The sequence below is a fragment of the Cricetulus griseus genome, chromosome 6 (genome assembly GCF_003668045.3).
Source record: "Cricetulus griseus strain 17A/GY chromosome 6, alternate assembly CriGri-PICRH-1.0, whole genome shotgun sequence".
NCBI lineage: Eukaryota > Metazoa > Chordata > Mammalia > Rodentia > Cricetidae > Cricetulus > Cricetulus griseus.
The window spans coordinates 139,703,136-139,718,668 of record NC_048599.1 but is presented as its reverse complement, the minus strand read 5'-3'; the positions used below and the strand labels follow the sequence as shown (position 1 = coordinate 139,718,668).

Here is a 15,533-nt window from a genome sequence, read left to right as displayed (position 1 = left end):
ATGCAGCACCCAGAGCCAGGCCGAGCCACAAGCAGACAGCGTGAGGCGGCCACTTACCAGGGAACCCCGTTTGTACTGACTATACCAGGTGGAAGGCTGCTCTTTGGGCCAGCGGGCCATTTTACTCTGCAAGATAGGAGACGGCGGGTTTAAAGTGACAACTGCAAAGGACATGGGGTCACCTTACCAGTTTCCCACGCTTGAATTCACTGAACCAGGAACCTGGGTTTTCTTTGGGCCAAGAAGTGATCCTGGCCTACACATCAGGCAGGGATGGTGGGGAGGGAGAGAAACAGAAAACGAAAGGGTTACTTCTGCCTCTGCAGACAGACCTTCCCAGCTTTCCCAGCCCCTGGGTCCTGCCAAGGTGCCTATGCTCCCACTAAGAGCTGAGGCCTTACCACCATGACATGGGATGACAACAGCTCTGGAGCGCTACAGTGGCCAAGTACATGTCAACAATAGTCATGCCAGGGCTACAGACGCCACCCTATCAACCTATGTGCACCCAGGACATCAAGTGACTGCTGAAAGGTACTAGTGGAGCAGTAAATGACAAATGCAGAAGTCTCATGTCAGTGACAGGAAAGTTGCAGAAAGCATGACTGATGGGCTTAGAAATATGTGGACATCTCATTCCAAACTCAATTTTGAGATGCAGTGGCACAGGCTCTTCAGCTGTCACCTGCTTACTGCAGCAACACAGACAGCCCCACTGTGTGTGTGTGTGTGTGTGTGTGTGTGTGTGTGTGTGTGTGTGTGTGTGTATGCACTTAAGTATGTATGCACAATATATATGTGTGCATAGGATAGATGGGTGTGGTATGAGTTGAGTACATAAGCATATGGGAGGCTCCCTCCATCTTGGCTGGCTGCAGGCCATGGGAAAATCAGGCTGAGACTGAGCCAGAAGTCCCCTCCCTTCTGGTTGACTTCCTTAGTGCTAGGAGGCACTAAGTAGGTTGCTGGGGGAGAATTATTCCCAACAGTTCTGTTTAGTTATGGGTCCTGCATACTTTGCTACCAACAAGTCAGACAAGATTGGTGCCATAGTGATACAGCTTTTATGGTGTGAGCAGCTGATTTTCAATAGGTTTAAGGTTCACTTCACAGACGAGAACTCACATCTAGAACTATAAGCAAGGGAAAAGGCCCATAGCTGGGGAGATGATAAGCTCTAGTGGGGAGGCCACTGCTCTTACTTTGTTAATGGATGTGATGGTCCCTATCAAGTTGCCTTCTAATCATTGGTGTTTATGCCTACAGCGTACTGCTGCTGTCTCAGTTGGTCATGAAAGGAATAAAAGAAGCTTATGTATTTATTTTGCAATATGAGGTGAATGGTAGAGGCTCATAACTAGTCACAGAGGCTACAGGACTGTTGCTGTGACACAGTGGCCCTAGATGGAGGAAAATCATCAAACACCTTCATCGCACTCTCTAGGGCTCAGGAAATATCATAGAAGAAGGTGTGGAAACAGTGTTAGAGCCAGAAGAGGGGGTGAAGTGTTTGTTGAGTAACTATATCCTCCAAATGGAAACATCTTTTCCTAGAGCTAATCTTACTAAGGCTCAGAAAGTAAACACAACTCACAAGTCTCAGAAACCTTCTCAGACTTACAGGATTCACAAGGCCCCTTAAAAGTCTATAAAAGCAATGGGAAGATGCAGATTTTGTGAGTTGTAGCCCTAGTACAGTGGTCTTTTCAGTGAGACAGCTATCTTTGAGTCACTGAAGATCTTGTAAGTAACCCCAATAAACTCACAGTTTCACTCAGCTAGACCTGGGTGAAATCATTTTTTGTTCTTTGTTCTGCGTTGGTGCCCTATCTGAGGTGAAAAGATGTTTGTCATTGTCTCCTCAGAAAAGTCACACAACAGAGGTGTGTGTGTGTGTGTGTGTGTGTGTGTGGTGTTAAAGTCTTCACTGGGGACTTGTGGTCTTTGGAATCCTTGGAGCTATTAGATAATATGCCATGACAAGGTAACAAAGGCTGCCCCAAAGCACCTTGTCATTTCAGGGCTAAGTTGACACCCTTCATCATGGGCTTGTTTCTGTGCCTTTTTAGGGGAGTATCTATCATTTGGGGTCTCCTGAGCCTCTGTAGGGTAAGGCTGGGAGGTGGTGTCCATGGACTGACTCACTGTAGGTGTGGAAAAAGAGTCCTCCAGACAGCCTGGGCCCAGATTGGGCAGAGCTGGTCCTTTAGAGACCCGTGTTTGGGCCCCAGGCCCAAATGTTAAGTTGGGGAGAGGTAGAGATATGAGTCACTATTGACCGCCCCCTTGAGCTGTTTGGGTGCTAGGACAGAATAGACTGCTGGAGAAATGAGGTGTCCTGTCTGTCTGGTCCCCCAGAATTCTCCACCTTTCCCTGTGGTTTTCAAGCCTGTCAGTAAAGGCCACCCTCAAATTGTGTGGGAGCAGTTCCTCCCAAGTTAGGGACAGAGAGCACAGGCTTCACCTCAGACTTCTGCTCAAACCTGCTCCAGGCCCTAGAGCCCTGTGTCTCAGTGTTACTAGGAGAGGGTCTCTTCATCCTGGGCAGGGCAGCCCTGGCCCAGCCTGCAGTCCATTCATGTGGAAGAAGCAAGGAGTCAAAGTACAGGGTCTGTGAAGTCTTCATCTGACACAGGCCCAGAGACAGCTTGGCTAGCAGAGGCCGTCTGTAGAGGGCAGAACACCAAGAGGGGTGAGAAAGGTCTCTTGGTTCAATCCCACCCCTAGCTCTGGCCAGATGGAGAGATACAAGACCCATAGAGTAGATCCTCTCAGACCTCTGCAAAGCCCTGGCTTGTCCCTGGGAGTCCAGGAAACCAGGAGGGAGGGAGGGATGGATGACAGAAGCTTATTAATCTCTCACCCCTGCTCTGTTCCTGCTGCCACCAGCTGAGTGTGACCCAAGAATATGCTGGAGCTTGCCACTTTTACAATGTGATTTAGAGTGGGGATGACAGCCCTAGGGACCCCTTATGCTCCTTCCAGCAGGAACTCACTTTCCAGGTGCTAGGGTAACAAGGAAGCTGTGGTGTGGAATGTGCGTGCGCACACGTGCCACACACACCTATGGCCTCCAGAAAATGGCATAGGGAAACTCAGCCACCCAAGGCTGGATGGAGGGACACTGAGACTGGAGGCATTGTCACTCCAGTCTCAGATATGGAAAGGGTACATCTTCCTGACTGTCCTAGGCCAGAGTAGCCTCTCCACAGGTTCCCCAGCACACAATTTCCACACCCACCATGTGCACACAAATTCCCCCCTACAGAACTCAGGTCCTGAAAGGCCACAGGGGGACTGACTGACACCCCACAATGACTCTGGGGTCAGAACCCAGTTATCTGCCTGCAGATTCCTCACACACACCCCTGCCTGGCACCTGAGAGGCCTGGGACAAACTCTACAGAAATAAGCTGGCATTTGCAGTTTAGGGACAAAGCAGCCTCCAGATGTCTTGGGCTCTTCATCACACTTGACCCCAAAGTTTTAGGTTGGTGTGGGTTATGGTGCTGCTGAGCCGCAGAGAAGGCTGCCGCCCCCTGGACAATCCTACTGTGGATGGCTGGGGGAATACACTCAGGGGAGCTGTTCATCCACTTGCTGGAACCTAGGCTGCACCTGCCACCATGTACCTGAAATATCTCATCTTAGGACCACTTAAGAGTGACTTCCAGAAGAATGCTCTTGGTTCTGAAAATGATTGGCCTCTGGCTTTTAGCCTTAAAGCTGCATACACACAAGAAATACTGGCGCCCTGGCCCAAGTGGAAGCCAGCAGTAGACATGGGTACTCACCCCCTCAGACTTCTTGTCAGGGAAGACACATGTGGACCCTCCGGCTGTGAAATTGCAGTAGACTTTGAAGGAGTCCCTGGAGCATCCTTGGTTGGGATCGACCCAGTATTCACCTGGATTTCAGAGGCAGGGAGGCAGATTCATGAGAATGGCTCCCGAGACAGTAGCAGAAGCCACCGCAACATCTCAGTCTAGCTGTTAAATGCACGGCCAGGGCCATAAAGCCACCAACACAGCCTTCCTTCCTCATCTCACAGCACTTTCTTTTTCCTGCGGGAAGCATAAAGACTAGCGGACAGCCCTGTTCACACCAACACAGCTGGGGCGTGCAGGACACTGTGTAAGTGTCTGCCGACCTTGATGGATGGACGGCAGAAAGACAAAGAATGTCCTGAACGAACCTGGAAATTCGCAAGTGTGGAGTCAGAATTTACTGGAATCAGACACCCTTCAAATCCCGAAGGAGGAACGTCCCTACTTCCTGGGGGAAGGCATGCTGGCTTTGGTTTACTGCTCAATTGGCTCTTGGTTTGATGAGGGTGAGAGTGGGGCTCCATGGTTCTGCCAGGGTTTAAAACCCACCTTCCCAAGCATTGCACATCTTGACATCAAGCTGCCTCGAGGGCCAGCTAAGTGCCAGGCCAAAGGCATCTTACACACTGTCCATTTACCACTCACGGGGCATGTTTCTGCCCCCATTTTACAGATCAGGACCAATGAGGCTCAGAGTAAAGCAGGAAAATGCCTGATCAGCCTTGAAGCCCTGGTGCTCAGCTCCTATCTGGCCTCCTCTGCCTGTGTCACCTCCCTTTCTGATGTTTCTGCAGATTAATAAGGGGTCCAGCCTACTCTTCCTCCCATAGACGGTGAGTGAGGAGGTGGCTCTGACTGGCCCAGTCACCCATTCCATGGCTCACCGTCTGGGAAATCAGGATGGCAGAGCTGTAGGTCCTTGCAGGTACGGGCGGGGTTCTGCTGTGTGCCCAGTGGCCGTTTCATCTGCTCAATCTCCAGCTTCAGGGAGTTGAGGGAGCCAAAGATCTCCTCCATCCCATCTGCATAGTCCAAGTAACTCTCCCCAGCCCCATCGTCTAGGAGCTGGCTGGCATCGATGTTCCGCCGAGTCCTGGATGCCTGGATTGGCAGGGGCTGGATGACCTCACCTGGAGGGCCCTGGGGTGCAGAAGAGAGCAGTCATGGGTAGAAGACAAGGATGGCCCTGCTCCAAGGGCAGAGTTAAGATGACCCTGAACTAGAAGCCTCGGCCTCTCAGGCTCTATGTCCTGTGTTGGAAGGACAGCTGCCAGCTCACACTGTTTTCTCACCTTCTTCCTATATCCTGAATATCCCATGCCCATCCCCCAACCTAAGTGCATTTCTTCCCTGAGCTTAAGGCCCTGCCTCTTCTCCAGAATGCAGTGGCTCAAGGCCTCAGCTTTGTCTGTTGTTCTCACACAAACATAATACTCATAGAAACTTGTCTGAATGTTTTTACATTATGGATCACACATATACATCTGCATAACACACATACAGAAACACATACATTCATGTTCACACATATACATATCTAGAAACACCTATACATTTGTACATGCATATTCATGTATATACACATACATGCATAATACACACAGAAACACGCATGCATACTCACACACATATACATATAAAACATGCCTGTACATTTACTTAGGTATATTGACAAACACACACACGCACAATATACATAAATACATATGCTCACACACATATGCATGTTCACAATATGTATATGCACATATGTAATATACATATAGCAATACACACTATGTATTTCATGTTCATACACACACGTGCAAAAATACATGTGCATGGCTGCATATAATATCACATTCACAAAATGCTCCTGTATATGTACACATATGCATGTTCACACACATGTACATATATGCACACCTATGTATATACAAATGCATGTTCACACACATGTACATATATGCACACCTATGTATATACAAATGCATGTTCACACATGTACATATATGCACACCTATGTATATACAAATGCATGTTCACACATGCACACACATAGAGAATAACACTTTTATATTTATAAATGCATATTCACACACATATATGCACATGCACAATGCACAGACAGAAATACAAATACCTGCATGCATTGCATGTTCATGCATGTACACACATATAAATATTCATAATAGATATACATATACATAGAGAAGCATCTGTAACATACCTACATATTCATGTTCATATATGCATCTATGCACATTTACACAGCTAAATACACATATGTATACACGTTCATGCACATAGCACAGAGAAACTTACACATGTATATGTGCAAGTTCATACATGTCTGCCCACTCATACTTACATGCATATTTCTACACATGTATAGGGTACACACAAATGCACAAGTCCATACTTACAAACATGTAAGCAGGCACAAATTATTACTTACACATATAAATATATACACACGTAACTAAGCATGCATATGCATGTACAGTCATATGACACACTTATATAGTTACATATAGCCACATACATACATGCACATTCCCCCAGTCTCTGGCCAATAATCCTACCCAGGGTAAATCAGCCCATGAGCTCCTTAGACAGGCCTGTGACACTCACAGGCCCTCTACACTCCCAGGGACCAGCCTCTGGGTATGCCATCTGCGTTTCACTGCATCTCAGTTAGCAAGTCCCACAAACAGACGCTCCCTCAGTCACCCTCCACACTTCACAGACTACTCACAGGTGGGCCAGGGAGTCCTGGGTGGCCTGCCTCGCCCTTCGGGCCAGTGGGACCCTGGGGAGAAAGCAACAAACCAGTACTTGGTCATGGGGCCTTCTGTGATCTGATAGACCTACTAGCTCTGGAAATGTCAGGACAAAGGGACAAGGCAGGCAGGACTTTCTGCTCCTGAGGCTGGTACTCTCCTCAGAAGGGAGCAAACAGCCCAGATGTGTTGGCCTGAGATGGGCTGGTCTCATTCGGAAAGACAGGAGACAGGTGTCACAAAGGAATGAAAATGCCAACAAACAGGTTTATGGAAGCATGCCAGCTGCATGGGCCACAGTGGGAAATGTAAACCCAACCTTCAGCACGACTCCATCCACCTCAGCCTGCAGGGCCATTATCAGAGGACAAAAAGAGGTGCCAGAGAGGATGGGACATTCCCAGTGCTGGTGGGAATGCAGAATAACTCTGTCAGGATGGAACCTCAACAAAGATGGACAATCTACATACACAGTCTACCTCTAAGTGTGCATCCAAGGACACAAAGCCACTGTGTCTGTGTGACACTCCCACACCCATGTGGTTACTGCTAGGATGTGGGATCAGCCTAGGTGCTCTAGCCAGTGAATAAGGAATGTATCATATGCACACAGGAGTATTGCTCAGTCATTAAGAAGGCCATCTTGTCATGTACATGGGGGTGTGGGGGAGGGGTGGCAACTAGAGGCACGCTGAAGTGAGCATTACCAGAAATACGAGGTAGAATGATTTGAACATTAATAGTTAGGAGAAAGTAGATGATAGAACAGTGATTTCCAGAGGCTGGGGGAGGGGCAGGGGACTGGGTCATTGGAAGGAGTGAGGATGGATGACAGGTACCAAACATGGCCACACAGAAGGAAGGAAGGAATAAAACGTGCTGTTCTGTAGCACAGTGGGGGACTGATACATGTACTATCTGTGAGATTTCACAAATATCTAGAGAGGCTGGAGGGCTCGAAACACAGAGTAACAGTGAAGACAGAAACACTGATGACCCCAGTTTTGATCAGGACGTGTCATAGGCACACAGTGAAAAGCCACACTCAGACCCATAAACATACATGTTTGTTACATTAGCCGGAGTGTGAGGAGGTTACAGGATCTGGCAGAGCTAGCTAGTCTAACTTGCTTTTATCCCACTGCACCCCATGAACAGCTACAATTAAAATAATACTTGAAAGCAGCCATCAATAGAGCAATAGAATTGTTATTTTTTTCAAAAAAAAAAAAAACAAGGAATAAGCACACACATAATGAGGAAGAAGAGAGGAGGGGTGGAGAGGACCTCCATGGGTTGGGGTGAGTGTCCAGGGTAACCCACTTCCCAGGGTACTCTTTCCCCACCTCCAAGGTAGTCTCAGGTATCACGGGGCCCGTCAAGGTAATCACTTACCGAAGAGCCTTTAGCACCTTTGGGACCTGGAGGGCCCTGCAGAGAGCAGAGGTCAGAATGTCAGTAAACAGAGGAGCCAACAGGCCCTAGTTTTGCTCAGCCTGTCCCTGACCCCCAGACTCCTCTCTGCAACTGCTTGGTTGGTGGGCAGGAGGAGCGCTGGTTGTAGCTGCCATTAACCCCCAGGAGGCAAAGGGTGTCTGATGAGAAGCCACCCTGCCCACAATGCTCAGCTTGAGAATGACATTTGGACATTAAGAGTCAAGGGAGTTCTGGGCTCCTGAGGGGCCTCAAACAAGTCAGCTTCTGGACATCCATGGCCATGTGGGCCCAAAGCTCAGCTGACACAGACAGGTCCGAGTGGGCAGAGCTCAGGGATGTGGGAACGACATTGGGGTGCTGGACCCTCAAAACACAAGGGAGGCCCAGGCCAGGGTGCGAAGGACAGGTCCTTCATTCTCAAGCCTGGACAGGGCTGGCCTGGCCCATGCATATTAGGAAGAGGAGAGCCAAGACACTCCCCTCCCTCTCCCCAGATGCTTACAGAAGGGTCTTCATTCTTTGGGAGGGGGTTCAGGCATTAAAGTTTGCCCCTTCCTTCCCCCTTGGCAAAGCAACCAGGGAACCAGCAACCCTTCTCCTGATCCTATGTCTTAGAACCCCAGTGTTGTATTATATACAAATCAACCCTGGTTCAATCATCTCTACTGACTTCCTTGTGGTTCTCTGGCTCATCCATCTTGCTTTCCTCCTTGTATCAACTGGGTCCTGTATCCCCTGTACCCATCCTAGATACATACCGGCAAGCCAGGGGGCCCAGGAGGCCCAAGTGGGCCAGAAGGACCAGTGATACCCTGGAAAGGGGCAGAAAACACAGGTTACCAGATTTTAGATGGGGTGAAATTGAAGAAGGTGACCCCTGTGTCCCTGCCACGATTCCAGACTCCCTCATAGTCCCCTTTCCAGGGACACTGAAGCCTGGCAGGCAACTGTAGTCAACCACTCTAGAACTTACTTCATGGTGAGAGCCAACATGGCTCCTCACTGGACTGAACTAATTCATCAGAACACCAGCAACAGGTTGAAGTCCCCAGGCCCAGCTCCCTGCCCAGGTTGGAAGAAATTGTGAATTAAGATACCACTACCCCATATGCTACTGGAACTCAGAAACGCCTACTGCAACCTCCTGCCCAGCTTGGTCACCTATCTCGGCTCATGGTGTTAGGTCTCACCACAGTGGACAGAGGGAAAGCAGTGAGTGTCCCAGAGTCTACTCTGTCCAGCCACAGTTGACAGCCTAGCCTCACAAAGAACAAAGGGTCTCCCTCCACCATTGACTCACAGGGTCTGGCCTCTGAGTCCCTAGTGAGCCCCATGCTTCTCAAGCCTGCATCCTGGAGACACCTTCTACATGCAACATGCCTAAGACCACAACCTGTGTGGAGAAGTGAACCTCCATGTACAGAGCTACACAAGTCTAAGAGTGCCACTGAAGCTTGGCGACACCTGGAAGTCAGAAGACTGCCCACAGTGGCTGAGGCAGGGTTCCAAGGGAGCCTCATCCTTTGACACCATCCACTTTCAATATGACCTAAAGAGGGGTGTCCACTGTTTGCTCAGCCTCCAGAGGCTCCTGTCACCATCACATCCTGTTGTCTTTAGGGAATAGACCTAGGTGTGGGTAAGTAAAGATCCCCAGATGTAAGTACTGTCATATTGGGGGTACAAAGTGGGGATTCCCACTACAGTGAATGGGGACTTCCATAAAACACATGTATGTATTTTCTCCTGCACCATACACAAACTACACCTCTTTCAGCTTGGGAGTCTCCTCCATTTCACCCGCTACAGCCAAAACAACATGCAACCAGGGTTTCCTCTACCATGGCTCAGCAAGACTATTAACCAACTACAGTGGATCCCAGGGCAAGTCTGGGTCAGATGTGGCAAGGTGAAGGCAGGGATGCTAATGGCCATTGCTCTACCTCTCTCCACAAGTGAGCATGGCTGATGGCCCGCACCAGCCTTCTGCCCGGCTAGTCGGGTCAGCAGCTCTTGCATGGAGGTGAAGAAGGGGAAAAGTCTGACTGCTAAGGCCCTCTAATTCCAAGGGTCATTCTCCTGCCTCCACCTAGGACCTGAGGTTTGTGTATGTTCTAACTTGTGTCTTGGGGACCTAGCTAACTCCAAGCCCCATCTGCAAAGCAAGATTGGGGATTCCATGGCAGTGAGGGCATCCTCCCAGGCTCTGAGGGAAACTGGAAGCTTCTCTGGGGATGTTAGTTTCTATATGTACCTGTTCTCCTTTGGGACCAGATGAGCCCTGGGGGCCTGGGAGTCCTCGGTCACCTTTTTCACCCTGTTCACCTGGAGGTCCAATGAGTCCAATCAGGCCTGGATGGCCCTGTGAGAAAATGAAGGTGTGAGAAGTAGCCATACTACCAGTACCCCGAGTCCACCGCACAGTGAGCCAGGTGACCTGGTACATAGCCATAACACAGGGAAATGTGTCATAGTCAACATATCAATGATTGAAAATCAGAGGCCAGGTGACAAAACAGGTCTGGTGGTCTTTGCTGGTAAGGAACATACACAGGGAGCGCCAGGGTATGTCTGAGCAGTAAGCGGTAAGGCATTGGACTAGCATGTGTGAGGTCCTGGGCTCAGTTCCACAGTACCATCACCATCTCTGGACCCCACTGAACCCCAATAACAACCAAAAATAAGCATACAGGGGTATTCAGACCCAGAGGCCATCCTCTGAGGGATAGCTTGTGTCTATCATTTTACTTAGTAAACTTTCTGACTTTTGGTAAGCATGTACCTTTTCCTACAAGGGCTGACACTGAATGGAAACTGCTGAGTGCTAAGGATATTATATTCATTTAAACATCTTTCAAGAGAAAAAGCCACTATATCGGCCTTATATGTATATCTTTTGGTTTCATGTGAGTTTCTAGAATGTTCTGGAATGACTTCCAGCTTCCATTATATTGGTGAAAGCTATCAAAGTGGGAAAGAGTGGTTCTTCTTTCCTTCTCTGTGAACAGCTGTTTGTCTTGCCAGCCCGTTTATTTACAAATAAATCAATGTGAGGAGGAGAAAAGTTGTCATCAGTTAATGAAGCTGCCAGGGCCTCTAGAAGGTTCTTGTCAATTCTGGGGCTTCTAGGACACCTTGATACAGACATGAATCTCAAAGCCTTGGGTGTATTTCTCCTCTGTCATTCTACCTCCGTGTCCCATGACAGTCACAGCAGGTACTGATGATGGGTCAATTACTCCAGTGAATGAGTTAATGGTGTTCTTATTGCAATATTGGAGTCCCCCAAGTCTTAGCTCACCTTTTCACCTTTGGGACCAGAGTCTCCTTTGAGTCCAGGGAGTCCTGGAGGACCCTGAAGGAGAAGGGAAAGTCAGTGTCCTTGTCCTAGGGGTTTCCAGTGCCCTACCTATACAGACACAGACATTTCATGCTACTCACCATGGGGCCAGGTGGACCATCAGGGCCTGGGGATCCTGGGAGGCCTTGCTCACCCTGAAACAGAGTTCCTCGATGTGATCATGTGCCCCCATCAGTACCTCCCTCTCATCCTGGGCCTGCTGGGCCACTTACCACAGGGCCAGGGATCCCACGAAGACCATCGGGGCCAGGCTTCCCAGGGGCCCCTTGGGGGCCGATAGGGCCAGTCTTCCCAGGAGGGCCTTCTAAGCCGGCTTCTCCCTGCAGAGGAGGATGGAGATGTCCAGAGGCTCAAGGCACAAGTCCAAGACCCCTGGGGTGCTTCAGAGTTGCCCCCGTGTGTCCTGGGTGCTGTCACCTCCCACCTTCCTGTGGAGAATGACTTGGCCCGAGCTCCAGGTTGTTAACATCCAAACACAGTTCATGGAATTGTTCATAACTACCTACTATCTCTGTTGTAGTTCCAAAGACCAAATACAACGAAATACACAAAACCAGGTCCATGGAATCCAAAATAACTACCCACTATCTCTGTTGTAGTTCCAAAGTCCGGATACAATGAAATACACAAAGCCAAGTCCATGGAATCGTACATAACTACTCACTATATCTGTTGTACTCCTGTTGAGTGTGGTAATTACCACAGCAGGTCACCCACCAGGAGCTGAGCCACACAGCACCCAGATGCAGAACTCACCAAGTCTCAGAGAAAGATGGCAAATGCTCCCATCCAGGCCTACAGGTCATCTCACTACAAGCGTGGCTGGGTGTTCCAGGGCTGGGCACCACATGTACCACTCAGGTAATGGCCATCATAGTCTCCTGAGTCCCTACTTCCTGTGTGTACTGTCTTCCCCTCTGTTATAGGTCAAAGACTGGGTATGACCTCACCCTGGTTCCTTCTGCCTCCTCCCTCTGCCTCCATGGCTCCCCTGTCCTCAGACTATGCCCTACCACTGCCCCAACCTCCTTCAGGCCCACAGAGGTCACAACCACCAGGGTAACTTACCTTGGCTCCTTTCTCCCCTTGCCTGCCTTCAGGACCTGCAGGGCCTGGGGGACCCTAGAAAAACAATAAATAAGACTTGAGTGTGAGTTTGGAGACTAGGCCCAGACTCCAGGGAGAGCTTCAGAGTGTGAGGCCGCCTTGGACCACTCTCCAGTGAAGATGCAGATCCCCATATGGGGTCCTAGGACTCCAGGAGCCTGCAAAGCTTCTGGTGGATCTAAGGAAGCCCTGGATGCCTGGTTTATAGAAGGTCCTCTCCCGCCTGAACACATTTTGGCTCAAGCACTACAGTCCAAACATCCACTGGAGCTTGCAATACAGACATCTGTTCCTTGTCTTGGATCTCCTTTGTTTAGATAGGCTCGTCTAGGGACAAGAAGAGTCCAGCTTTTGAAAGTTTTCTCTCCCGTGATAGTATAAACATGTCAGTCATTGGCCATCCTAAACATGCTGGTCTAGACTTTGCTTCCTCAGAGGTTGTTCCTCTCTGTTGTGTTACCCCACAGATCTGTGACCTTATGAGTGTGCCCCACATTTCAGATATCCACACGCCCTCCTCGGGGCCATGTAGGATGTACTGGGAGTCCACAAGGGGTAGAGGGCTTTGTGCAGGAAGCAGTCAGTAAGTGGGGAGTGGTGGGCAGAAGGACTTACCCTCTTTCCTGGAGGTCCAGATGGACCAGGTTCACCAGTAGGGCCTGGGGATCCCTGGTTGGGGGAAGAACACAGAGCATTAGAAATCTGTCACATCAGGGCACAGGGCTGCGCTTCCCACAGCAAAGGAAACACGTGGAGATTCAGTCCTTTCTATGGCTAGTCCTGCACAGCCCCCTCTCTGGTGCGAGCACAGCAAGTCCTGTACGCTGTTGCTGGCACTCAGAGAATCCAACTCACATCGCAGTTGCTGCATCTTGAACAAAGAGATCTCCCTGGGTCACAATTGGCCTAACACTCTGGCTGTCTGATCTATACCATGTCGTCATCACCTACATCTCATTTGTAGAAGGACCAAGCCGGGAGCATGTACAGGACACATCTGGCTCACGGCCTGTATGCCCAGCCTTTCATCTCCATTGCTGCCTGTCTCAGATCAGTGACACCTGTCTTTGCCCTTGGGTTAGTGATACAGTTTGAATGGCCTCTGAAACCCAGGCTCATATCAAATTGCCCTTGTGCTGGTGTTGAGAGGAGGGGCCTGGTTACCAGGTCATGTGAGCATGCATAGACTATGACGCTGTCTATGCATGACAGAAATGAGCTAATTATAAAAGGGTGTTAAGCCCACCTCTCCTTCCTCATCACCTTATGATGACATCCACTATATTACTATTATTTGAGACAGGGCCTTACTCTAAAACCAAGGCTGACACTGAACCCATTATGGAGACCAGAAAGCCTCAAACTAGTAGCAATCCTCCTGCCTCAGTTTTCCAAGTGCTGGAATCAAAAGCACGGGCCTCCATATCTGTTTTTGCCTTGTTAAGTCACAGCAAGACACCCCACCTTGGGCCCTCTATCTTGACTTCCTTGCCTCTAGCACCCTGAGCCAAACACATGTATCTTATTTAAATGCACCCAGCCTGTAACATTATCACATCAGCAGCAAAAGACCTGGACAGTCATTTCTAGGAGCTGGACCCACCCTGGGGGTGGGCTGGAGAGACCTCTGAGGAGGGCACAGTCCAGCCCAGGGACCTGAAGGGGTCATCTGGTCCCACCCCAAAGAGACCACCTTGCATTAAAACAGCTGCTCAAGGCCAAGTGGCCTCAGTCACAGGGCTGTTGGGCCTGTGAGAGAAGGTGCACACCTGTTGAGCAGCTTTAGCTGACAATCAGGGTGAGATCTGGGACCCTTTGCAGAGCCCTTAGAACTCTGTACAGGTCCCCTGGTGGAACCACATATGCATCTTCCCTTTGGAGGAAGGGTCCCATTCTTCATTAGGTTCTTGGGGCTCCTAAGCTCTGGCCACAGTCAAGAGGGACCTAAATTTAGGCTTCTCATAAGGACCCAAGAATGCAGGGATGCTCCTACCAGGAAGCCATCAGACCACACACTCACCGTCTGTCCAGGTTCACCATCATCCCCTTTGTCTCCAGGTGGACCATCTTGACCCTGTGGGAACAAGAAAGTTGCTTCCACTGGATAGTTCAAGTTCACCCTCCAGCCCTAGTGTATCCTCAAATCGTTTCCCAAATCTACTGTGCCCAAAAGATAGGCATTGGAACAGGGACAACCTGGAGGGGTGCTGTGCCCTAGAAAACCCGGTAGAGGGGTAGAAGCAGAGAGCAAGCAAATTGAGGATGACAAGACATAGCAGGAATGGGATGGATACTTACTGCGGGGCCTGGCTCTCCAGGGGGACCAGGGTCTCCGGGAAAGCCCACAGGGCCCTGAGAAGAGAGAAGCAAACTATCAGCAGCCTGACACACCCTGCCTGGCCCTACCGAAAGCCAGGTCACAGGACAAGGGACAGTGTCAACACCTCCAGCACTTTTGATCAGGAGGCCCCTATCCTGAAGTGTCCACAGAAGAGCAAACCTGCCCACGAGGCAGGCATGGGGCAGCAGCCTTCTGCTCGTTTGAGACTCACTGAGGGCAGGTGTCCTACCCACACACCCACTCTGCTGGCCCCTTCGACTGCTGATGCAAAATTGGGGCCATCAGGGAAAAGCAGTAGCCTGGCCCAAAGACCTTTTCTCAGGAGCCCCCCACGGGCTGCTGCTTCCATCCCATGCCTCCCGCTCCCCTTGCAGCTTTGTCAATAGCTGCTGTGGAAACCTCTAGAGTAGACAAAATCACCCTTAAGACACACAGCATCTGCACAGCTGTTCCTAGATCAGGGAGCACACGATACAGGCACTCAAGGACTCAGAATGGACCCTGCCCAGACCCCACAGCATTACTCACAGGGCTGCCTTTGGGTCCATCATCTCCAGGAGGGCCTTTGGGTCCGGGGGGTCCAGCAGCACCAGAGGGGCCAGCCTCTCCCTTCTCCCCTCTTTCTCCTTTAGGTCCCTGGAGAGGAAGATAGTTCAGTTCTCAGAGCCCACTGTGTGCTCACCTAGAACCTGAAGAAT

The 15,533-nt window shown here is 50.0% G+C and overlaps 1 protein-coding gene across 5 annotated transcripts in view; it reads right to left on the bottom strand.

Annotated features, from left to right (window-relative positions):
- LOC107977033 (collagen alpha-1(V) chain) overlaps positions 1-15,533 on the bottom strand; it is a 151,239-nt gene that overhangs the window by 8,198 nt on the left and 127,508 nt on the right. For 3 of the 5 annotated variants that reach the window (XR_003486716.2, XM_027423036.2, XM_027423039.2), the window contains exons 50-64: positions 15,364-15,471; positions 14,793-14,846; positions 14,515-14,568; positions 13,110-13,163; positions 12,456-12,509; positions 11,600-11,707; positions 11,468-11,521; positions 11,328-11,381; positions 10,281-10,388; positions 8,785-8,838; positions 7,985-8,020; positions 6,565-6,618; positions 4,712-4,967; positions 3,795-3,907; positions 58-126 (exon numbers count right to left, since the gene is read on the bottom strand). Coding sequence is in view for 4 of the 5 variants with exons in the window: in XM_027423036.2 (XP_027278837.1) it covers positions 58-126; positions 3,795-3,907; positions 4,712-4,967; positions 6,565-6,618; positions 7,985-8,020; positions 8,785-8,838; positions 10,281-10,388; positions 11,328-11,381; positions 11,468-11,521; positions 11,600-11,707; positions 12,456-12,509; positions 13,110-13,163; positions 14,515-14,568; positions 14,793-14,846; positions 15,364-15,471 (1,230 nt within the window). In the remaining variant the exon portion in view is untranslated. Of the gene's footprint in view, positions 1-57; positions 127-187; positions 257-3,794; positions 3,908-4,711; positions 4,968-6,564; positions 6,619-7,984; positions 8,021-8,784; positions 8,839-10,280; positions 10,389-11,327; positions 11,382-11,467; positions 11,522-11,599; positions 11,708-12,455; positions 12,510-13,109; positions 13,164-14,514; positions 14,569-14,792; positions 14,847-15,363; positions 15,472-15,533 lie in introns of all 5 variants that reach the window. The other 2 variants (XM_027423035.2, XM_027423037.2) reach the window with 1 other exon arrangement.